Genomic DNA, 25,538 nt, shown 5'->3' on the forward strand with positions numbered 1-25,538 from the left:
CATGTTGCACTGGGTTGTGAGCAATGTTGATGGCAGCCTGATTATCACAATATAACATCATTGGCTTGTCATATTCAACTCCAAGTTCTTCCATCAAAGATTTTAGCCATAATAATTCAGAAACCCCATGTGCCATGGCCCTGTATTCTGCTTCAGCAGAAGACCGAGCAACAATCGATTGTTTCTTGCTTCTCCAAGAAACAACATTACCAGCTACCAAGCTGCAATACCCAGATGTAGATCTTCGGTCATCAATGTTCCCGGCCTAATCAGCATCGGTGTAAGCTTCAAGTTTCATATGACCATGCTTGGCAAACAGAATACCCTTTCCTGGGGAGCCCTTCAAATAACTTAGGATTCTCTCTGCAGCTGCCAAATGAGTGTCTCGAGGAGCATGCATGAATTGGCTAATGCAACTGACTGCATATGCAATATCTGGCCGAGTCATGCATAGATACAAAAGTTTCCCAAGAAGTCTCTAAAAGATTCCTTTGTCTTCTAACAATGTCCCTTCTGAGGCTGAGAGTTTATGACTCATATCAATAGGAGTAGCAGCTGGTCTAGCACCCATCTTTCCAGTTTCAGAGAGCAAGTCAAGAACATACTTTCTTTGGGAGATAAGAATCCCATCCTTGGATCGAGCCACTTCTATGCCAAGAAAGTATCTCAATTCCCCCAAATCTTTAATCTCAAACTCTGTATGGAGAAAAGATTTTAGATCTTGAATTCCTGAGGCATCATTACCCGTCACTACAATATCATCTACATACACAATGAGGTATACTACCAGAGGTCCACTCCTCTTCACAAAAAGAGTATGATCGGACTGTGTCTGCACATAACCAAAGTTAACAAGTGCTGTTCTAAATCTCTCAAACCATGCTCTAGGGGACTGTTTTAGTCCATAAAGAGATTTCTCAGCCTGCATACCTTCCCTTTTATATCAGTTCCATACATCCCTGGAGGAAGAGACATGTAAACCTCCTCATGTAATTCACCATTCAGAAATGCATTCTTCACATCCAATTGATAAAGGGTCCAGTCAAAGTGAGCAGCTAAAGATAGAAGAACCCTCACAGATGTCATCTTGGCAACAGGTGCAAAAGTCTCTAAATAATCAATCCCATATGTCTGTGTATAGCCTTTTGCAACCAGCCTGGCCTTGTACCTTTCAATGGTACCATCAGCTCTGTATTTGATAGTAAAGATCCACTTGCAACCAACAGGATCCTTCCCTTCAGGCAAATCCATCACTTCCCATGTGTCATTCTTGTGTAGGGCATCTATTTCAGATTTCATAGCATCCCTCCATTCTGGAATCTTAAGAGCTTCTGACACAGACCTGGGAATAGGATGAGAAACAACAGAAAGAGAGAGAGGCAAAGTATGAAGGTGAAAGCAAACTGTAAGAAAGGTGCTTGGAAATGCAGTGTGCAGTGCACTTCCGTTTTCCTTTTCTAACAGCAATGGGAATATCAAGGTCAGGGATGGATGAATCCAAGGGTGCTGAACCAGTACTTGTTGTCTCTTCTGTGACTGGAAGTGTAGAAGGCTCATGTGTTGTAGGAGAAACAACCTGCACATTTCTGGATCTTTGCCTTTGATACACCTTGGGATTGAGGACAGGACGAGGAGGTAGGGTACTAGGACAAGGAGAATGGAACGACTGATCCAACCTTGATTCATTTGAGGGAGAGGCAGACACATCAAGGGACTCAACAGGGACAGGAAGAGGAAGAGCAAACACCTGTGTCAAATTCTCCCCCTGTGGACAATGTCCTTCTGGAGAGGAACCATAAAAAGGGGAAGACTCATCAAAGGTGACATCCATTGAGACATACCGATTGCCAGACTTTGGATCAAAACAGCAATAACCCTTCTGTTTGGGGGAATAATCAAGGAAGATACACTTTTGGGCTTTGGGTTCAAATTTATGCCTTTGAACACTTGGAACATGTACATAACAAGTGCAGCCAAAGACACGAATAGGAATAGGAAAAAGATTTTTGTCCGGATGAAGAAGAGTGAAGGGAGACTTAAAACCCAAAACCTGGATGGCATGCGGTTTATGAGATAGGTAGCAGTAAGTACAGCATCACCCCAAAACCTGGTAGGAACATGTGAGGCAAATAAGATACTTCTTGCAACCTCAACAATATGCCTGTTTTTCCTCTCAGCAACCCCATTCTGTTCTGGGGTCTTAGCACATGAGCTTTGATGAATAACCCCCATGTCAGAAAGATAGTAGGATAGGTTTTTCTCAAAGTATTCTTTTGCATTGTCTGATCTGAAGATTTTAATCCTGGTATCAAATTGGGTTAGAACAAATTCATGGAATTGTTTTACAAGTCTTGGGACTTCATCACGGGATTTCATCAGGAATATCCAAGTGAATCGTGAAAAGTCATCAATAAACAGGATAAAATATTTGTAGCCACCCATGGAGGGTAAGTGGTAAGGCCCCCACACATCAGAATGCACAATATTAAAAGGAACAGAAGATCTTTTATTTCTCAAAGGATACTTGCTTCTACAATGCTTTGACAATTCACAAGACTCACAATGAAGACTAGACAGACTAATTCCCTTAAACAGTTCAGGGAATAGATGACTCAAAGTCAAAAAAGACAGATGACCAAAACGACAATGACACAACATAATCTGACTGACAGACTCTGAAGAGACAGATCCAAGAGCAACATTCCCAAGATGATCAATGCATTGTCCTGGAGTATCAAGCAGGTATATTCCATTCGCCTCATGGCCACTCCCAATCACCTTCTGAGACTCCAGATCCTGAAAAACACAGTAGGAAGGAAAAATGTTACACAATAGTTTAGTGACTTGGTTAAACTGCTCACAGACAACAAATTTGTATTTAGTTTAGGTACATGAAGGGCAGAAGGAAGGTACAAGGAATCTGTAGCCTTGATGGTTCCCTTACCAGAGATAGGGGCAAGTGAACCATCAGCTAACGTGATTTTATCACGTCCAGGAAGTAAGTAATATGAAACAAACAAGGTAGACAGATTGGTCATATGGTCAGAAGCACCTGAGTCAATAATCCAAGGGATCTTGAGATTACCTGAAGAAGTAGCATGATTAGCAGAAGCCCTTATACCTGAATGAGCAATTGCTGAAGTAGTAGGTTTTCCTGAAGGGTCGGTAGCAGACGTCACATCACTCAGCTGACTGATCATCTTCCCAAACTTTTCAATTCTGCTCTCATGGCTGCCAACTGTGCAGAAGTAGACATCTCTTCACTATCTGGCCCGGCAGCTACATTTGCACTTCCTGATCTTTTACTATCATATTTTTTCTGAAACCTGATGGGAACAAGATTAGGATGTAACTTCCAGCACTTGTCTTTGGTGTGCTTCGGCCTCTTGCAGTACTCACATACAACTTCTTTCTTTCCTGTGCCACTAGAAGTTCCAACATTCCCTTTAGGTTTAATCCCCATATTGGCAAAGTGATCATTAATATCAGCCCCTTGAACCTGTACAGCCCTTCTGCTCTCTTCACTACTCACCAATGTATAAGCATGTGACAAAGATACACACTCCTTGGAAAGAATATTCTGTTTTGTGATATCATATTCTGGGTTTAGTCCGGTTAAGAACTCAAATACCCTGTTTCTTTCAACCAGTTTCCTGTAGGTCTCTGCATCATTGGTGGTGTCCCAGGTTACAGCTTCTATCAAGTCTATTTCTTGCCACAAAGACTTCAAAGTTGAGAAGTATACAGATAATGGTTTCTCCCCCTGTCTCAGATTCTTCACATCACTTCTCAACTTATAGGCTCTAGCCACATTTAGTTTTTGGGAATAGGTTTCAGCAACACTATCCCATATTTCCTTTGCTGATCATCCATAGATAGTGTTGGCTGATCTGTGGCTGCATTGAGTTCACAAGCCACCCAATGACAGTGTAATTTTCTTGCATCCACTTCTCGTAGGATGGATCATCTTCTGGGCGAGCCTTCTTACTCCCGGAAATGAACCCCCACTTTCCTCTACTACAAACATGAATCTTTACTGATTGTGACCATGCCAGATAGTTAGTTCCATCTAGCTTAACTGTGGTCACAGTCAATAAGGAATCACTTGGAGTCCCCTGACCCAGTCCATATTCAGCACCACTTTTGTTTTCAAACTCTGAGGAGTACATCATGTAAACACTCCAAATATGATTTCAGATGACTTCTACAAGTATGCTGAATAAGAACAAGCAATAACTGAGTTCAGCCGACCACAAGGATACAACACACTGAGTTCAGACGACCACAAGGAGGCAACACACTGAGTTCAGGCTTCAAGAAGAAATCAGAAACTCCTAGGCACTGTGCACTTAGCCGAAGTACCTTTTCAAGGTTGTACACTCAGCCAAGAAGAGTAAGTACCAATCTGTATTGCTGAATAGGCCTTTTCACAAACACAGTGTGGGCAATAGAGACAACCCCACTGTCAAAGAAGAGAAAAGACCCCAAAAAACTGTTCGTACAGCCCTCTAAAAACAGCCGAACAAGAGTAACAATACACAGCCTTGTTACAAGGATGTTTCGGCAGGTTTTAACAGTCCAAGAAGAAGAGAAAAACAACCCAGAAATTTCTGGGTTAAACCAGATTTAATGCAGTTGAAGGTAGTACAGAACAGCTAGGATTTTCCACTTCAACAGTCCAAACACAGTCAAAGGTAATGCAAAACAGAACCAGAAAACTGAGCACAACTTACAGTTCGAGCTTCAGCAGTCCAAACACAGTCGAGCTTCAAAAACAAAACCGAGCTGTTCCCCTTCCTTATTTTTCTTCTTCTCTGATTCTTCCTGGTCACCGAACCCCTTCTCCAAGAGATTCTAGTCTTGGGCTTGTCCAATGACCTCCAAGAATCAGGCAGTACGTGACTAAGCCTCCAGCCCTAGGACGTTCAAGTTCAGATATGCTCTGATACCATGTTGAAACTGAAGAGAGGAGAGGAGACTTGTGTGTTTCGGCAATGAGGGTTCTGAGAAGAGTTTTCAAACTGTCTCTATCTCAGCCCTCTAACACTGTTTTATTAGATATTTTGAGTAATTACAAGGAGGCCCTTAGTTGGGCAGAATTTACAAAGAACTTAAAAAATAACTTAACATGGACAGGTTGGGCCCAAAATAACAAGAAGAATAAACAACCTATGGGCCATTCGGCCCATCTTCTCTACATATACATAAAGACAGAAATACCAACTTAATATAGCCTCAGATGTGGGGTCATACAAATTTTAGGCTTCTGATGGATCAGTGCTGTGTTGGACTGATGTCAAAATTAAGCAAGATGTTAGAAAAGTAGGCTAATTGGAATTTTAGTTGAATGGATAAATGGAGATCTCTTGGTAATGATGAGTAACTAGGATGCAGATAGCAATACAGGCATGAACTGATGAACATGCAAAACAGGAAATCTAGTTTTCCATTTCATAAGATCCTGGACATGTCATAATATGCTCATATCATGGTTTTGTATGTACATTTTGAAGTGTCATTTCTCAATACTTGTGTCCTATGAAAGTTATCTCTAACATACAGGTTCATCAACAATATTGATGTGTTATGTTATAGAATATAAAAGTACCAGTGCTTTATTTGTATCTTGTTGTCATTTCTTATGGGAGGATTTAGGTTAACAATTGAGGCTTTGAGCTGTTGGATTTTATTCTGGATAGGTTTTTGGACTAATATATGTAGGAACTATATTACTTGGACACAAAGGACATTACTACACATGTCATTGGATATGGAATTTACACTAAGAATCAAGGTATCTGACATGATATGGTACCCCTTGTAAGGTATTAACAAGGTTCAAAATATCACAACATATCAGTGCATATTGTACGATCCTATGGGTTTTTGAACCCTCCAAAATGCCAAGTACAGGGAGTTTGGAGCATGGTTTAAAATGTCCCTAATTTCCCTAATACTTCCCACGACATATTTCCACTTCCATTGGGTAGCGGCACTGAATATTATTGGAATCAACATATTCCCCAATGAATACTACTAGCACCATGTGAGTGCAATTGGTGCAAAAGTCTCCGAGTAATCAATACCATAGGTTTGTGTGTAACCCTTTGCAACAAGTTGGGCCTTATATCTTTCAAATAATCCATCTGCATTATGTTTCACGATGAACACCCATCTGCACCCAACTGATTTCTTTCCTTCAAGTTGATAAACCAACTCCAATGTCTCACTTTTAATAAGTGCATTGATTTCCTCCTTCATTGCATCCTTCCACTCGAGCATAGATAGAGCTTCCTACACAGTTTTGGGAATGGATATAGTAGAAATAGATGCCAAATAGGATTTATAGGACAATGAAAGGTAGTCATAAGAAAGACACTGAGATATGCAATGGGTAGTGGAGGTTGTGCATCTCTGTTTCCCCTTGCGAACTGCAATGGGAAGGTCAAGATCATCTATAGAAGGCAAAGGCTCTGTGGTGGCAGGCACAAGAGTAGGAAGTGAAGCTGTAGTATCTGAACCTGGAGCCAGAGGAAACTGGAACTGGCCTGGGCTGTTCAAGAGTACCAAAATCAACTCGCCTTCACCGCCTCTAAAAAACCCGCAACTCCTTGGATTTCTGACAATTATCCTCACTACACAATTCAGGAACAAAAAACCCCTCTCACCTTTCTCTCCTCCTTAGATGAAACTCCTAGATAATAAGGGACATCCTCAAAAAATGTGGCATCCATAGACACAAACCGAGAGCCATAAATTGGACCATAATAGCAATATCCCTTTTGATTTTGTGCATAACTGAGAAATATGCATTTGGTAGCTTTAGGATCAAATTTAGAAAGATGAGGCCCCAAAATCTGAACAAAACTGAAGTTGAAGTGGGAGGACCAAGGGTAGATTGAGATGGTCCTATAATGCCAACTTCATTCTCCAACTGTGTCTAAACAGCCCTTACCATAGCCAAGGCATCTAATGAAGTAGGTCTAGCTCCAATAGAAGAGGGGACATTTGTAGTAGTGGCTACATTTGCATTTCCCTTTTTATTGTTAATTCTTGAAGGCACCAAATGAGGATGAGGCTTCCAGCATGTGTCCTTGGTGTGTCTAGGTTTCTTGCAATAGTCATTGACCACCTCCCTTTTTTTCTCCTTCCTTACCTCTTTTCCTTATCACCACCATGCTTCTACTCCATAGCTGCTAGGGCTGATTCAATTTGAGAATTTTGTAGCATAACTTTCCTTCTATCTCCTCACTATGCACCAAAGAATAGACTTGGGACAAGGTAACACTTTCCCTAGTGAGAAATTGTTGTCTCACACTATCATATTCAGAATTCAGCCCTGCTAGGAATTCAAAAACCCTATTTCTTTCCACCAATTTGTTATACGTTGCTGCATCCTTTTGACTTTCCCATTCAACCGTCTTCAAGTGATCAATTTCGTGCCATAGGGACTTCAGAGTTGAGAAGTAAATCAACACAGGTTTTTCCCCCTGTTTCAGATTTGTTACTTCAATTTTCAGCTCATAAGCCCTGGCTACATCAAGGGGATGAGAGTATGTTTCCTTTATATTATCCCAAATGTCTTAGTAGTCCTTGCCCAAAGGTAGTTTCTACTGATACGAGGCTGCATTGAGTTGTAGAGCCAAGTCATAACTAGGTAATTTTCTTCAACGGTTGAACCCACTTAGCATGGGAGGGGTCTTCCTTGGCTGGCTTCTAAATATCACCATTTACATACCCCAACTTACCCTTCCTCCAATGGCCATCATAGCTGACTGAGCCCACTCAAGATAGTTTGTTCCATCTAGGGGTGTCGATTGGACTGGATTTGGTCCAGTCCGATCCAGTCCAATGTGAATCCATTACAAATGGACCAGGTCCAATCCAATCGAATGAATAATTTGGACTATTTTGGACTGGTCCAATTCAATGTTTGGACCGTCCAATTTGTTCAAATCCATTTTAATTTAGATTGGCTTCAACCCAACTCGGTCCATTGACACCTATATTCTTATCTTATATCAGTGGACCGGATATTGCTTAATCCACCCAAATCCAATATAAATTTATTACAGACGTACCAGGTCCAGTCCAATCTAATAAATATTTTGGACCGGATTGGTCCAATCCACTGTCTTTTTGGTCCGTCCAATCCGTCTGAATTGATTTTGGACTGGACGGATCAACTCCAAAACCGTCCATTGACACCCATAGTTCCATCAAACTTAATGGTCATGATCTGGAAAGGGTTGCTGTCCATCACACTACCAGCCCCTACAAGTCCTTCCCCAATGGATTTGAACTCATTTCCAACATTCTCCATGCTGAACTGAGCAAGGTATCACAAACCCGACTTCTTTCTGATAGAAAAGAATGATTTTCAGATAAATATACAGCAGCCAGCCGCTACTTCCAGAAGCTTCTGTAGGTCCTCCACTTGCTGTCGACCTCTAAAACAATCAGAAAACCGCCCAGAAAACACTGAGCACCACCTTCAAACTGATGTTTAACCCCTAAACCCCAATCAAACAAGTATCTCTGATCCTTCCTGGTCACTGGGCAAAAACAGAGTTCAGAAAAATGCTAGAACAGTGCTCCAATCTCCACTGACCTCCAAGAATCAGGCAAAAAAGGTCTGAAACTCCAACCCTAATAGAGTCTCATGTAGCTGGCTGAGTTAAGCATACATGAAACCTTACCCCAAACCTAAACCTGCTCTGATACCAACTTGAAAAGGTTGCTGTAGCAGTCTTAGGTTTAGTACGAAACCTGTTCAGAAAAAATAGAAAAGAAAGGAGAAGAACAGAGGAAGAGAAGGAGAAGAGAAGAAAAAATTAGAAGGTACAATGACAAAAATACCCGTCTTTTATATATGACTCACTCCTGTCTTTTATATATGACAGGAGTGAGTCAATAAAAGAAGGTACAATGACGGGGCTACATATAACTGCATATATGTAAGAGAAGGAGAAGAGAGAGCAGAATGAATGAGTTCTGCCACCCTCCTCACTGTCTTTTATATATGACTCAATAAAAGAAGGTACAATGACAAAAATACCCCTGTCAACTATGACAAAAAATAACAAAACAGCAGCCTGAAACAATAAAAAATAAAGACGGGGCTACATATAACTGCATATAAAAACATATAAAAATACCAAGGGGCCTTTGCTATATCTCCACAAACATGAAGTTAAATATTAGTTTTTGTTAGTGTAATAGATTATTTGGTTGATCTATTACAACCATTTACATTTTCTATGAGTTTGAATTTTGCTTTAACTCATTCTATCATGAAGCTCTGAATCCTAAGGTTTACAGAGCAACTTCAGAACATATTCTTTTGTCTATAGCCTTAGTTTCTTAGCTTTGTTTAGTGATTCAGAACAAGATAAAATTTAAAAAATGTGCCTATGTTTCCTTTATCATTTCATAAAATACCATTCTAAATTTTGCATATTTTACAATGTTTACCATGTCTATAATGTTTACAATATCTTCATACGATATCTCTGGATGACCAACATTTCAACCAGTTCTGATATTTTAAACATTGGTTAGGACGGTTCTTTATGTTTAAGCATTAGAACTCCTCCTAAGATGTATTTCTCCATACGGTATCTTCATACATATCCATACACTTGCTAATGTCGTTTGTATGACAATGATGTCAGTGACCCCCCTTGTTTCTCACTTTTTGAAGAGCATCTATCTGGATCTGTTTTTGCTCTGATACCAATAAGAAAGTAGTGTGCAGTGTGTGAAAGAGACAAATAAGGAAGAAGAGAAAAGAAAGGAGAGAGAATGTTTGTGTTAAGATGTGCCGAATAGGGGTAGTTTAGTCTTCTTCTGTTTATTAAGTAACTTGCTTATGTGGCAGTGTTATTAGAGTTACTCTGCCCCACACTTAAGTAAGGGCATTTCTGTCTTTGTAAACATTATTAGAATCTAATATAGATTAAGGGGGTCGACTGGATGAGTTAACCATCAGATTTTCGACAGACCCTTCTTCTTCTCTTCTTCTTCTTCTCCTCTTCCTGTTCGGACTACTGTAGCAGCAGTTGAAACATGGTATCAGAGCCATGCTCCTGACCTACGTCAGTTGGTAAAGCACCTCAGCATTGTTCGTGACTCTTCACCTTCGTTTCTGGTCAGTCGATGGAGAGAACTGGTTCGCCCTAGGTCAGAAACATTACAGCTTGTCTCTCTGCTGTGCATAACTTTCTTCAACAAGGAAAGTGACTTCAGCAGTGAATGGTTGATTGATATTCTCAAAGGAAGGTCGGTTCTCTCTTCTTCTAGTGTTACTTATATTTTTTGGTAGAAACCCTACAAGAAGCTGTTAGTATTGAGTAGAACCTAGAGAACTAGGTTCATTGTTGCCCTAGGAAGGGCTGTGTGTGCAGTAGCCGAATGGTGTAGCGCTGCTGTAAGTTGTTGAATGGTGTTAGGGCTGCTGTAAGTGGCCGAGTGGTGTAAGGTAAAATGCAGTGACCTTGCCGAACTCCTTGTGGTTGTGTAATGCTCTCGTAAGTGTGTTAAACAAGTCTGAACTGGGTGCAGCAGATTTGGCTGTGTTGTGGTGCTTGAGTGGTTGTAAGAGGGCCTCTACTTGTGATTAGTGAATGGTAAACTGATGCTTATGTGGGACGTAAGTGTGTGAAGTCAGCAGTAGTGTGAATAAGAACAAGTGTGTGCTTCCACTGTGGTGTTTTGTGGCTGCAATAGGTGCTGAAAACTGTGAACAACATCAATCAACTTGTAGCTGAGAACTAAAGTTAGAGACAACTGTGAAAGAGTACAATGGCAGCAATAGGAGATGGCTACAATGATCAGAAACCTAGTGTAGTAATTTCCTCCGACTACCTAGGGGTACAAATGACCTCAATTAAGCTAAATGGGGAGAACTATGTTCCATGGGCTAAATCAGTGGAAGTTTTTCTCAAGGCAAAGAAGAAAGTAAAGCATGTAAGAGATGAGAAGCCACCGGTTGACTCTCCAGGGTTTGATGATTGGGAACAAGAAGATGCTCAAATCATGACTTGGCTGTGGAATAGTATGGAACCCAAAATCAGTGCCAACTTCATGTTCCTTGATACAGCTAAGGATATATGGGAGCATGCTAAGAAGCTATACTCTGGACAAGATAACACAACAAGAGTATATCAGCTGCACCAGGAGTACTTTGTTTTACAACAAGGAACCAAAACACTAGAAGAGTATTATGCCTGCATGAAGAATATAAGGAATGAACTCAATGTTTATCATTCCCTTACTCCAGATATTCAAGTTCAGCAAAAGCAAAGGGAGCAAGTAGATGTTACAAGATTTTTAGTGGGACTGAAGTCGGAATTTGAACCAGTTAGAGCTCAAATATTGGGGGGCTCTACTCTTCCTACACTTGAGAAGTATTCTCAAGACTTCGTAGAATTTCTTTGGGCCAGACAGAGAACCCCACACAGTATGATAGATCAGCACTTGTGACAGCTAGAGGTGGTGGACATAGTACAAGATGGGGAGGTCATTCTAGAGGGGGCCGTGGCAATTCCATGATTGGTCGGGGTGGCCGTGACTCAAGGGGAGGCTGTGGCAGAGGAAAAAACAACTCTATAAGGAAGTGTACTCATTGTGGTAAGGATGGACACACAGTGAATTTCTGTTATGACCTACATGGCCCTCCCTCTAAATGGGCTAATCATGTTGTAGCAGGCGAGGCTGCTATTAGTGACAATAAACTGGCAGACCGAACACCTCCCACATCTACATCTACTTCTGGGAGGGAGATGGTGAGTGTTCCGCGTGATGAGTATGAACGGTTCCTTCAAACTACTTCACAGCATACCACTGCCACATATGCCCAATCAGGTATTGCTTGCATGTCATCTAAAACTCCTTCCTGGATTATTGACTCTGGAGCCTCAGATCATATGACCGGGACTCCAGGTGTGTTCTCTTCTCTTTCTGAACCACATCACAAACTGTTACACTTGCCAATGGGTCCTCATCTCCCATCTGTGGTGTTGGTAATGTTGACTTGGCTTCTGTCCCCTTATCATTTGTTTTATATGTACCTAAGTTTCCATTCAATCTTATGTCTATTAGTAAAATAACCAAAGCTCTTAACTGTTCTGTTACCTTCTTTCCTTCCACTTGTGTTTTTCAGGATCTCAAGACGGGGAAGAAGATTGGTGGGGGGCATGAAGCTAGTGGATTGTATTACCTTGATGGCGGTGGATCTTCAATTGCACTTCAGACTTCCCTTACTCTACAATGGCATTGCCGACTGGGACATCCATCTCTCAAGGTTCTCAAGATGTTGGTTCCATCATTGAGTCAGTTGTCAGTTTTACAATGTGAGTCATGTCAGTTTGGTAAACACCGTCGTGTGTCCTTCAGTCCAAGAGTTGAGAGTTGTATGTTGAGTCCTTTGGTTCATTCAGATATTTGGGGTCCAATCAAAATAGAGTCTTATAATGGGTACAAGTATTGTGTCTCCTTTATTGATGATTGTTCAAGAATGACATGGATTTACTTAATGAAAGAAAAGAAGTAAATTATTTTCCATTTTTCAAAAATTTCATGCTAAAATACGCACACAATTTGGTGTTCCAATCAAAGTTCTCCGTTCGGATAATGGTCGTGAATACTTTCTTACTGCATTTCAACAGTATTTAGAACAACATGGCATTATTCATCAGACCTCGTGTGCTTTCACCCCTCAACAAAATGGGGTGGCTGAACAGAAGAATCATCTTCTTGAAATTGCTCGTTCTATGCTTCACCACATGAATGTTCTTAAACGGTTTTGGAGTGATGTTGTACTCACTGCATGTTTTCTCATTATTCGGATGCCCTCTTTTATTCTTCATGGTTGGTCCCCCTTCTCCATCTTGTTTCCCACTTTATCTCCGTTTCCATTAACTCCTGGTGTCTTTGGTTGTGGGGGCTATGTTCATAATCCGAGTCCTGGAATAGACAAGCTAGATGCACGCTCAATTAAATGTGTCTTCCTTGGCTACTTTCGGACTCAAAAAGGGTACAAGTGTTATAATCCCATTGCCCGAAAGTGCTATGTCTGCCCTGATGTCACCTTTTTTGAGTCTGTCCCCTTCTTCTCCAGTCATGAAGCACCCCTGTCCTCACCCTTACCTCCTCTTCCTCTTCCTGTCAGTGATTCAATTCCAGAGGCTGTTGTTGGAGTAGACTCATCTCCTCATCCAGTGTAGGTCACCACTGAACGACCACCGATCCGACAAGTGTATACACGTCGAACGACACTGGCCCCTCCTCCTGCTTCTACCTCATCTGCGGATCCTCTCATGGCTCCTATTGTTGAACCTTCAGATCTTGACCTACCCATTGCCTTACGGAAAGGTAAACGTAGTTCTACACTCCATCCCATTTCCAGTTTTGTTTCATTATCTCGTCTTTCTACCTCACATCGCCAGTTTGTTTCACTTTTGTCTTCTATTTCCATACCTAACAATGTTCAAGAAGCTCTTAGTTCACCTGGATGGCGGCAGGCAATGGAGGAGGAACTTTCTGCTCTTCAACATACTCAAACGTGGGAACTTACTACTCTCCCACCTGGTAAGCATGCTGTGGGCTGTAAATGGGTGTATACTGTGATACTTGCCAGATGGTAGTGTGGAGCGTCTGAAGGCCAGACTTGTTGCTAAAGGTTACTCACAGTTGTATGGTGTGGACTACATGGAGACATTCTCTCCGATGGCTAAAATTGGTTCCGTTCGTATCCTAATTTCCTTGGCAGTTATGTATGATTGGCCTCTCCTTCAACTTGACATAAAGAATTCCTCCATGGTGATCTAGTGGAGGAGGTATATATGGAGCAACCACCTGGGTTTGTTGCTCAGGGGGAGGGTGGTAAGGTGTGCAAGCTGAAGAAAGCAATTTATGGGTTGAAGCAATCTCCACGTGCTTGGTTTGGGAAGTTCAGTGAAGTGGTGAAGAGTTTTGGAATGAAGCAATGCCAGGTTGATCACTCAGTGTTCAGCAATGACTCAGAAGCTGGGAAGATTTTATTAGTGGTCTATGTGGATGATATTGTCATCACTAGTAGTGGTAAATTGGGGATTGGCAAACTAAAGGTATTTCTACAAAATCATTTTCAAACAAAGGACCTTGGAACATTAAAGTATTTCTTGGGAATAGAGGTTGTCAGGTCAAAACAAGGTGTGAATCTGTGCCAAAGGAAATATGTCCTTGATCTATTGGAAGAAACAAGACTGTTAGGTGCAAAACCGGCTGAGACCCCTATGGAACCAAATGTTAAGTTGAGCAGTGATACAGGAGAAGTATTTGAAGATCCTGGAAGGTATAGACAACTAGTGGGAAAGCTGAACTATCTGACTATCACGAGACCCGACATCTCCTTTGCAGTCAGTGTGGTGAGCCAATTCATGCAAAACCCTCATATACCTCACTGGGATGCAGTCCTTAGAATTGTGAGGTATCTGAAAGGAGCTCCAGGCCGTGGGCTATTGTATAAACCAGGAGGAAAACTTGAAGTAGTTGGGTATACGGATGCAAACTGGGCAGGCTCAGTGAGTGACAGAAGATCTACTACAGGCTATTGCACATTTCTGGGAGGAAATCTTGTGACATGGAAGAGTAAAAAGTAGACGGTTGTAGCCAGAAGCAGTGCTTAAGCCGAATATAGGGCCATAGCTCACACTACCTGTGAATCTCCTACAAGCCGAATATAGTGTGGCTGAGGAATCTCCTACAAGAAATTGGGTTTCACATGGATAAACCTTTGAAATTGTACTGTGACAACCAAGCTGCACTCCATATCTCATCCAATCCTGTCTTTCATGAGAGAACAAAGCACATAGAGGTTGATTGCCACTTTGTGAGAGAGAAGGTTCTTGCCAGAGAGATAAATACAGAACATGTGGGCTCCAATGACCAGTGGGCAGATTTGTTTACAAAAGCTCTAAGCTCAGGGAAAGTGAACTATCTATGTAACAAGCTGGGATTATATGACATATATTCTTTTGTTTATTAAGTAACTTGCTTATGTGGCAGTGTTATTAGAGTTACTCTGCCCCACACTTAAGTAAGGGCATTTCTGTCTTTGTAAACGCTATTAGAATCTAATATAGATTAAGGGGGTCGACTGGATGGGTTAACCATCAGATTTTCGACTGACCCTTCTTCTTCTTCTTCTTCTTCTTCTTCTTCTTCTTCTTCCTGTTCGGACTACTGTAGCAGCAGTCGAAACAGTTTGAATGAGTTTGAGAGCATTAGAAAGTGATTGTTCTTTAAAGGATCGTTGGGAATCAGGGACTCTACAAGGGCTGAGTTACTAGCGGCTTTTCAAGGAGTACAACCCAGCTTGGTGTGGGGTCTCTGATTGAAGGGGATTCCAAGGTGGTGGTGGATGATTTGAAGTACTCAGAATATGTTACTTGGTGCTATAGGAACAAAGTCAAATGTCTTGGCTGATTGTTTAGCCAAGCAAGGGGTAAATAGGGAGCATTTGTTTTGTGCTCAGTTGTGATTTGATTTTTGTATTAACTTCTATATTTGTATTAACTTCTAACTTCTATATTCTCCTAGGTATGCTTGTATGTTTTGATCTTTTGAATTAATAAATTCCTCATGGATAAAAGAAGTATTTATTAATATGCAGTTAACTCAAGTGTGTAACCTGTAAGCTGACCCCATGGTTCAAACAATGTAACATATTTAAATGAAGACTAAACACTAACGTCACCTGCATCTGGCCCTCATAAATATCAAGCATGAGAAAAACACATTAAAATAAGAAAAGCGCATCCTCTCACTTTCCACATAATGCCCTCTGAAACAAAAGCTTTTTCCAGAAGCAAGGTGTGGAATAAAATAAAAAGAATAGTTCATATGTTTTTGGGATGATGAGGTTTTCTAGATTTGATATACACTGGACTTGAGCATTGAAGTTTCATGCCTCTTTTTTCTTTTTTTTCCTCTTTCTTTTTGTTGGTTTAAGTCTCCGCTTCATTTATTTTCCTGTGTACTGTTTGATTGCTCCTTTTCTATTTTAATTCAATTTATTATGTTAGTCATCCTAAGAAGAGGAATGGAAAAAAATTGCAATACTGCGAGTCCAAATTTAGGGTTTTACACTGCCAGTCCAAATTTTGCAATACAAAAACAGCCCATTATAGCCTATCTGAATGATAGAAATACTTATTTCATGAGAACTTGATCGTATTAGGTCAGTGAATCTGCATTTGAAACAAAAGAAGAGAGAGCTTTATGGAATGCTTTCTTGTCAGTAAAGACCAAGATCCATCCTGGTATTTTCTTTCTCCATTTCTATAATTCACTTTTCTTATATTGGTGCTTTATTAAGTTTGAACCGTGTTTAGCTCTTGTTCCTTTCCCATCTCCTGTATAATCATCCATTTATTACAGGTATTCCTATCTTTTGATAAACATTTTTATGATATTTCTTTGCAGGTGTGGAGATTGATGATTTTGTTGAATCATCTTTGGAACTACTACAGCCACTTGAGGATTTCTTTAACCATGTCTTTGTCATGGTGGTATGTTCTAGAGATTGCTCCACATTTTACATCTGAAATTTTTCAATAATAAAAAATGGAGAAATTTGCCTTTAGCTTAGGCTTTAAGATCTAAGCATGCAAAAGTTAAAGAAATTTTCAAACCTAGAAACTGCAAATATTAGAGAGTTGAGAATTGGCATCATGTTGGAAAGATGAAATTATGCTTAGGTTTGACATCTGCTTCATGTTACTCACCCAATTTCTGAGTAGAATCATACATGTTGACTTTAATTTGAGCTTTCCATCCATTATTAGTAAAATGCAACTCAAGAATATACCTGATCCATAATTATTTGATGCTTTTATAGAGGGTATCAAGCTTCAAAGCCCTTTCCTAGGGCCTTAGGCCTCCCACTCTCAATGGTTTTGTCATAATCTCTCTAATCCATTGATAAGATTCTGAATAATGTTCTGAAAATTGTAATCATACATAAATTGTTGGGTCTCTTTCCCAAAAAGTTGTCAAGAAACTGAAGTTAGGGACAAATTACATGTGATCATGAACAATGTCAATAAAGATACCTCCACCCCCATAGTTTCTCTAAATTTACACTACACTTCCCATTGGTTCTTTAATGAAGTTTATTGGGTCAATATTCAAGTTTAAAAGCAGGTCTATAGATCATCATCATCCAAGCCTTATCCCAACTACATGGGGTTGGCAACATGAATCCTGTTTTGCCATTCCATTTTAATGTCATACCATTGCTAAATTATGGGCACTTAAATCATTTCTAACTATTTCAACCCATGTCCTTTTTGGTCCTCCCCTAGCCCTTCTAGCCCCTTCAACTTGCAACAAATAACTTCTTACAGGTGCTATTTGTGGTCTTTTATGCACATGACCAAACCATCTTAGTCTACTTTCTCTCATTTTATCACCTATTGGAGCTACTCCTGGGTTCTTTCAAATGACTTCATTATTGACCCTATCCTTTCTAATTTTCCATTCATCCATTTCAGCATACACATTTCTATGACACTCTCTTTTGGGGCATTCTTTCTTGATTGCCCAATATTCTATTTCTTACAACATAGATGGCCTTGCAACTATTTTATAAATTTTTCCTTTCAATTTAAGTGGTATTCATCTTGTCACATAAGACTTTGGATGCACCCCTCCATTTTTCCCATCCTACTCTAATTCTATGGGCAACATCCTCATTCCCTCCCTTGTTATGAATTATCAAACCAAGATAGTAGTAAAGGTTATATTTTGTTAACTCTTGATATCTAATCCTAACTGTATCCTCATTTTCACTCCTATTATTATTAAAATTATATATCATATATTTTGTTTTAGTCCTACTTATTTTAAAATTGCTTGTTTAGAGGGTTTTTTTCCCATAAACTTAGTTTTGCATTTAATCCTTCATTAGTTTCATCAATTAAAACTATGTCATCAACAAACAACATGCACCACGGGACCTTCTCCTGAATATGTTTAGTTAATTCATCCATGACCAAAGCAAATAAACAAGGGCTAAGTATTGAGCCTTGGTGCAGACCAATCGTGACAGCAAAATCTGATGCCTCTCCCCTAGGTGTATGGTGAGTTAGAGAGTTGATCAAAGACTTCAAAAGGGCTCAGTTCTTGGATTTTTTTGGTGGATCTAGAACCCCTTGGGTTGATCATCGAAATTAGGAAGAATTGGAGGAGGAAGAGTCTTGATTGCAGTAGAACTCTTTATTTTTGGCCTAGGAAGGGTGCTCAAGATCTTTTAGACTTCTTAGTGTTTTTTGAAGGGGGTGGTTCAGTTTTAGAGTTTTTTGAGGGAGAGACATCCTTTTCTCTTGTTTCTATAGGCTCATGGGAAGCCAAGAATCTCTCTAGGTGAAGAGATAAAGACCATTTGGAGATTGTGGTTTGGGAGAGTAGTAAAGAAGCTAGTAGAGAAGAATAGAGTGTTTGAGTTTCTAGTAGAACTCAATCTAGAATATGATATTGCATGGTAGCATGTTCTTTTTCGTGATAGTGGAACTCTCTCTCAGGCATATGCCTTTGTGTCTGAAGAGAAGAGAATAGGAGGAATGTTATGATGAGGAACCCAAGCATTGAGTATTCTACTATGGTTAGCATAATGAAACCTAAGTCTGGTGGGAATAAGGGTGGTAGTGATAGTAGGAAGAAGGACAGGAAGGATTTGATTTGTGACTACTATAAGAAGTCTAAGCATACCAAAGATGCTTGTTGGAGAGATATGTCCAGTTTAAGTCAGAGAGATACAACTAGTTTCCGTTCTTCATCGAGTGGATAGCAAGGTGCAACTGTACAAGTGGCCCAACAGCTAGTGATACTACTTCATTTGCTCATTTAGGTAGTTCATATGCCATTGCAAACTATGCCTCCACTACAGGTAAAAAGAGGACCTCCTTGGATTATAGACTCAGAATCCTCATAACATATAACCAATATTTCCACCATTTTTTCTTCATACCACCTCTTCTCTGGTAGAGTCTCTATAGCTAATGGCTCCCATGTTCCCACTGCTAGGAAGGGGGTCCGTCAAAATAACTAATTCCATTACCCTACCTTTTGTACTGCATGTTCCAAGAATTAATCTTTTATCTGTGAGTAGTTTGACAAAAAAAATTGAATTGTTGAGTAATTTTTTCTCCCAGTCTTTTTCTTTTTTTTTTTTTTGTAGGATCTAGAGTCAAACAAGACGATTGGGAATAGTTGTGAGGTGAATGGAGTCTACTTTCTCGATGTTCTTCCTAGTCATTAGAGTCATCATGTCAACATTAAGAGTAATGAGTCAGAGTCAATGGATCAAATTATGCTTTAGCATAATCGATTAGGGCATCTTTCTTTTAGTTCTTTGCTTTTTTTGTTTCCAAAGCTATTTGAGTCTGTTAAGTTGTCCAATTTGGAGTGTGAAGATTGTCGACTTGGAAACCATTATAGATATTCTTTTAAGTCAAGAATTAAAAGATATTCTTCAGTTTGTTATATTGTTTATATTGATGTTTGGAAACCATATCATGTTCCTTCTATGGGTGGCTATCATTATTTTCTCCTATTTGTGGATGATTATTCACGATATTCATGGGTATACTTGATGAGATCTGGTGATAAGGTACCTGCCTTGGACAATAATTTCATTAGATGGTGTTTACATGTGAAGATATATCTTGATGTGCATTATTAGAGTAGTCCTTGTTGCACAGTATCGTAATTCTTATTATTTTATTTGTTCTTTTTATCTTTCAGCCCTGTAAGGGCATTCTTGTAACTGTACATACCTTTTATCTCTTTAATATAAAAGAGACTCTTTGGGGTGGGGGTCGACCATTCTTGACACCCCTAGATCCGTTTTCTTCTTGCTCTGAATTCAGTTCACATGGTATTAGAGCAGGTTGCTCTTTGATCTTCCTTCTCTCTAATCCATCTTGTTTTCGTGATCTATTGAGAACCTACATCTCTGTCGAGTGGTCTTGGACTGTTTTGATCTCTCCAGGAACTCCTCTTCTGTTTTCTGCGCATCCAGAGAGAGAGATTTTAGTGGATCTCTCTCATCTAACCTCCGTTTGCAACAAGAATTAAAAGGAGTTGTCGCCTAGCCCTTCTCAACATATTCTGAAATTTTTATGGAGATCCGTGAAGTTTTGATAGAGATCTGGACTCTTCTTGGCGGCTGCGCCCAGACTTTCCTTTTTTGGATTGTGTTTAGCTTTTCTTTGTTTTGGATCTTGAACAATCTCCGGTGAAAGTAAGGGGTTTCTATCTCAGTTTTTTTACTCTCTTGGATTGATTACAACCTATTTCACTCGCCTTTGGATCAAGTTTTACTTCAGTTTAATTTCTTTAAACTTCAATGAAACCCTATTTTATGCTATTTTCTTGCTGTAATGGCTTCAGACAGAGGTGATATCATTCCTGTAAAGATGAATGGACAGAACTATGGGATGTGGAAGTTCCACTTCGAATTTTATGTTGAGGGAAAGGGTTTAGAAGGATATCTGAATGGAATGGTCACCAAACCAGCACCGAGGCCAAAGCTTTACAACAATGGAAGTTGGATAATGGTAAACTTGTTTCTTGGATTCTGAGTTCTATTGACTATCATATATATGTACCCATGAGGAGATTGAAAACAACATATGAAATGTACATGTATCTAGAAAAAGTTTATCAACAATCCAACGTATCTAAACAATATCAGATAGAATCAGAAATATTCTCTTACAGCCAAGGAGATGGGAGGATACAGGAGTATTATTCTGGTTTTCTTGATTTATGAGCTGAATATGAGATTGTTCACATTGAATCCTTAGATCCAGTGGAGTGTGTGAAATATCTTTAGAAGCACTTTGAGAAGAGAAAGGTGACTCGGTTCTTGAAGAGACTTAGACCTATATATGAGATAATCAGGTCCAACATTCTAAGTAGGGGAACACTTCCAGATATGGATTCTATTTTAGGGGAACTTCTGAGGGAAGAGACTAGACTTCTCACTGTAGTCGGGTTTGATGGGAAGATGGCTGAAGTTTGGGTTGAAACAGCCTTTGTTGCTCATGGGGGTAAGAAGCCAACCTCCAAGGACTTCTCCAAAGCCAATGCTGAGTGTAAGGGTTTTGGACATATTGCATCCCACTGTAAGAAGAATGTGTGTACCTATTGCAAGCAACATTGTCACATCATTCCAAACTGTCCAGTACAACCAGCTAAGGGCTCTCAGAAAAAGACTCAGCCCCGGGTCTATCAGGCAATAGATGGATCAGCAATAGAAACTGTATCTACCAAGGGTGAGTCTTCAGTGAAAGGTGATTCAATAGGTGTCATGGATAAAGAAAGGGTTTGGCAACTGGTATCTTCTGCTATTTCCTCTGCTTTCTTTGCTATTGGCTTGTCTGGTAAGTCCTCTGCATATTGTTCTTCCCCTTTACATGCTTGGATTATAGATTCAGGTGCCACCAACCATATGATAGGAGCCTACCTCAATCACCCAATCCCTTCAACTAAAACTCACCATAAACATATTATTACTGCTAATGGTGAAAAGTTAGACATCATTGGTAGTAATGATCTATCCCTTCAACTGTCACCAACCAGATTCTTTCCTCTCTCCAAAACCCTCTTAGTACCCAACCTTACTACTAATCTGATTTCTGTTGGCCAACTTGTTGATGAAGGAAATGTTCTCACCTTTTCTCATGATGGTTGCTTGATACAGGACCGGTACACTAGCAAGGTGAAAGGGAAGGGTGTAGGCTGGGTCGTCTATTTGCACTGGAGTTCGAGAAATCTCAATCGGGGGAATCCTCAGCTTTACTTGGTTCTTCTTTGTCTGATTCTTTGCTGAGTTATAGAAATAATGTTTGGGATTTATGGCATAAACGATTGGGTCATCCATATTCCCAAAAATTAAAATTTTTGTTTGACTCTGGTTTGATTAAGAATAAAATTCCCCCTGTTGACACTTTTGATGTTTCTTACACTACGTGTTGTTTGAGTAAAAGTCATGTTTTACCGTTTCTTCATACATCTGAACATGCCACTAAACCTTTTGAGATAATACATAGTGATGTTTGGTCTGACACAAATCAGAAGTCTTTGGTGCATTTAAATTGTTTCATACTATGTTGCAAAATCGATTCAAGTGCAATGTGACTATCCTCCGCTCAGATTCAAGGGGAGAATATAGAGATGGAAACTTCTTGGCATACTTGAGGAGTTATGGAATTCAGTCTCAGCGTAGCTGCCTAGACACTCCACAACAGAATGGTGTAGTTGAACTGAAGAACGGACATATTCTCAGTGTTGTGCGAACATTACTACAGAAGTCCCATACTCCAACTTCGTTTTGGGTAGAAGCAGCCAATACAGCCATGTATTTGATCAATTTTCTCCCATCCTATGTTCTAGGCAACACTTCTCCCTTCCAAAAACTTTTTGGCTATCCCCTAGATTTCTCTAGCCTTCATGTTTTTTGTTGTCTTTGTTTTATTCATCTTCCTATTCGTGAATGATCTAAATTAACTGCTCAGTCTACTATGTGTGCCTTTATGGGATATAGTCCTGACCACAAAGGTTTTTTGTGTTATGATCCTGTTATTCATCGTATTCGGATTTCTCGGAGTGTTGTGTTTCTTGAACATATTTCTTTCTTTGTTGGGGTTGCTAGATTGTCTACTCCTTCCATCTCTGTTTTGCAAGAATTTGATTTAAATGATACTACTACTTCCTCAACCAAAAGAGATCTTCTTGTCTTCACCCGCAAGCGGCTACGCGTCCCGGCTCTGCACCTGCAACCCCCCTTCCACCCAATCCAGAGCATTCATCTCAGATATCCTCTATAAGTGATACCTTGACTCAAGATCCTCCTATTTCAGATAGTAGTTCGGTTATTCCACTTCATCGTTCTACCCGTATCTCTCGACCTCCTGACCGCTATGGTTTTCCTTCAAACCATAGTTCCTTTTCTGTTGTACTTTCTTCCATAGATATCCCTAGATCTTATCAGCAAGCCATTAGAAGTTCTTAGTGGAAAGAAGCTATGGATGCCGAAATTCAAGCCCTTCATGAGAATGATACTTGGGGTCTTGTGCTAGCTCCTCCAGATGCTTCTATTGTTGGAAACCGTTGGGTCTATACGATCAAACTGAAATCAAATGGCTCTCTTGATCGATATAAGGCCCGGTTAGTTGCCCAAGGATACAGTCAGGAATATGGGATTGATTATGTAGAAATATTTGCCCCGATTGCTAAGATCACCACAGTTCGGACTCTTATGGCCATATCCGTTGTTTATTCCTAGACTATTTACCAATAAGATGTGAAGAATGCTTTCCTTCATGGTGAACTAAAGGAGACAGTCTACATGAAACCTCTACCTGGATATTGCAGTGATCCTTCACATGTCTATCGCCTGAAGAAGTCTTTATATGGTCTGAAGCAAGCACCCAGGGTTTGGTTTGAGCGCTTCCGGGATGTTGTTGTTGCAGCTGGATATAATCAAAGTTCCCCTGACTACTCCCTCTTTGTCAAGAGAAGACCCTAGGGTATTTACTATTCTTCTATTGTATGTTGATGACATGCTCCTAACGGGGGATGATCATGACGGCATTTGAGAGCTAAAGTCCTTACTTCATAACTCATTTCACATGAAGGACCTAGGTCCTCTCACTTCTTGGGTTTGGAGGTCCATCGTAGCAGTCGAGGGTATTTTATTTGCCAACAAAAATACGCCTCTAATCTCGTCAAACTAGATGGAATCACTGATAGGAAACATGTTGATACCCCCCTGGAGCTGAATGTCATGCTATCTAAATTCGAAGGCCTCATCCTTCCTAATGCTACCTTGTACCGTCAGCTTGTTAGCCCTTTGATCTATCTTACTATGACCAGGCCTGATATTTTACATGTTCAGGTCGTTAGTCAATTTGTCTCTGCCCTGAGACAACCTCATATGACTGTTGTTCGTCGCATCATCCGTTATGTTAGAGACAACCTCCCAGGGACTGTTTTTCTCTTCTTCATCATCCATACAGTTGAGGGTTTATGCTGATGCTAATTGGGCCGGTTTCCCTGACACTCGTCGATCCACTACTGGGTGGTGCGTCTTCATGGGTGACTCTCTCATCTCTTGGAAGTGCAAGAAACAGCAAACTCTCTCTAAGTCTTCTACTGAAGCCGAGTATAGAGCTATGTCTTCTGCATGTAGCAAGATTGTTTGGCTGAAGGCACTTTTCATGGATCTTGGTATTTCTCTTCCTACTCCTATCCCTCTGTATGCTGACAACACCAACGCTATCAAGATCGCATCTAATCCAGTCTTTCATGAGAGGACTAAACATATCGAGGTGGATTGTCACTTTATTAGAGACCTCCTTGTTGCAGGCTTTATATCTCTTCCTCATGTTGCCTCTCACATGCAGATTGCCGACATCTTCACCAAGGCCATGACTAAAAGTCGACATCTCATTCTTGTGGGCAAACTGATGTTGATGTCTACGCATCAGTTTGAGGGGAAGTGTGAAGATATATCTTGATGTACATGATTAGAGTAGTCCTTGTTGTATAGTATCGTAATTCTTATTATTTTATTTGTTCTTTTTATTTTTCAGCCCTGTAAGGGCATTCTTGTAACTATACATACCTTTTATCTCTTTAATATAAAAGAAACTCTTTGGGGTGGGGGTCGACCGTTCTTGACACCCCTAGATCTGTTTCCTTCTTGCTCTGAATTCATTTCACATTACATAGTTTGGAGCACAGGTCAAGGAGTTCAGCTCAGGTAATGATAGGGAATATTTTGAAAAAAGAAAAAACCAGCATCATATTTTATTAGATCATGGAAAAATTCATCAGAGTAGTTCATATACTCCACAATAGAATGGTGTAGCAGAAAGGAAGAACAGATACATTGTGGAAGTTGCAAGAAGTATTGTGCTTAGCTCCATAGTTCCAGTTTGGTTTTGGGGTGATGCAGTTCTCACAACAATCTTCTTGATTAATTGGGTACCCTCTTGTGTTCTTGGATACATTGCTCCTTTCGGCCTTCTTTTTCCTAAGGGGGAGAAGTTTCATCTTCCTTTTAGGGTGTTTGGATGTGTATGCTTTGTTCATATCCTTGGTCCTCACCACTCAAAGCTAGACCCTAAAGAAAAGAAGTGTGTATTCCCTGGGTGTGCAAGAAATCAAAAGGGGGTATTATTGTTATGGTCCAATGTCAGGAAGCCAGTATGTCACCGTGGATGTCACTTTTTTTGAGTCCACATCTTTCTTTTCGAGGTGTCTTTCTCAAGGGGAGTGTTTTAGGAGAGGAAATGAGCAACCCACACCACTCCCTGTTCCAAATCTTTTACCTACTCCAGTGCCTGACCCAGTTGTTCCACCTACTTTGCCAACTCTATTATGTCCTACTTCTCAACTTTTTACACGTCAACACAGGTAGGCTGATTCCACAACAAGGGAACCTGCGTCATTTCCTATTGGCTCATCTAAGATTTCAGGTTCAG

General features: G+C 40.2%; 1 protein-coding gene across 2 annotated transcripts in view; it reads left to right on the forward strand.

Moving 5' to 3' along the window:
• Positions 1-25,538, forward strand: part of EDD1 (glycine-tRNA ligase) — a 184,129-nt gene that overhangs the window by 154,816 nt on the left and 3,775 nt on the right. For both annotated transcript variants that reach the window (XM_088962478.1, XM_088962477.1), the window contains exons 34-35: positions 16,223-16,304; positions 16,468-16,553. In XM_088962478.1, the coding sequence (XP_088818604.1) occupies positions 16,223-16,304; positions 16,468-16,553 (168 nt within the window). The remainder of the gene's footprint in view (positions 1-16,222; positions 16,305-16,467; positions 16,554-25,538) is intronic.

This window comes from Nelumbo lutea, chromosome 1 (assembly GCF_056320005.1).
Source record: "Nelumbo lutea isolate HS-2025 chromosome 1, American lotus-T2T, whole genome shotgun sequence".
Classification (NCBI taxonomy): domain Eukaryota; kingdom Viridiplantae; phylum Streptophyta; class Magnoliopsida; order Proteales; family Nelumbonaceae; genus Nelumbo; species Nelumbo lutea.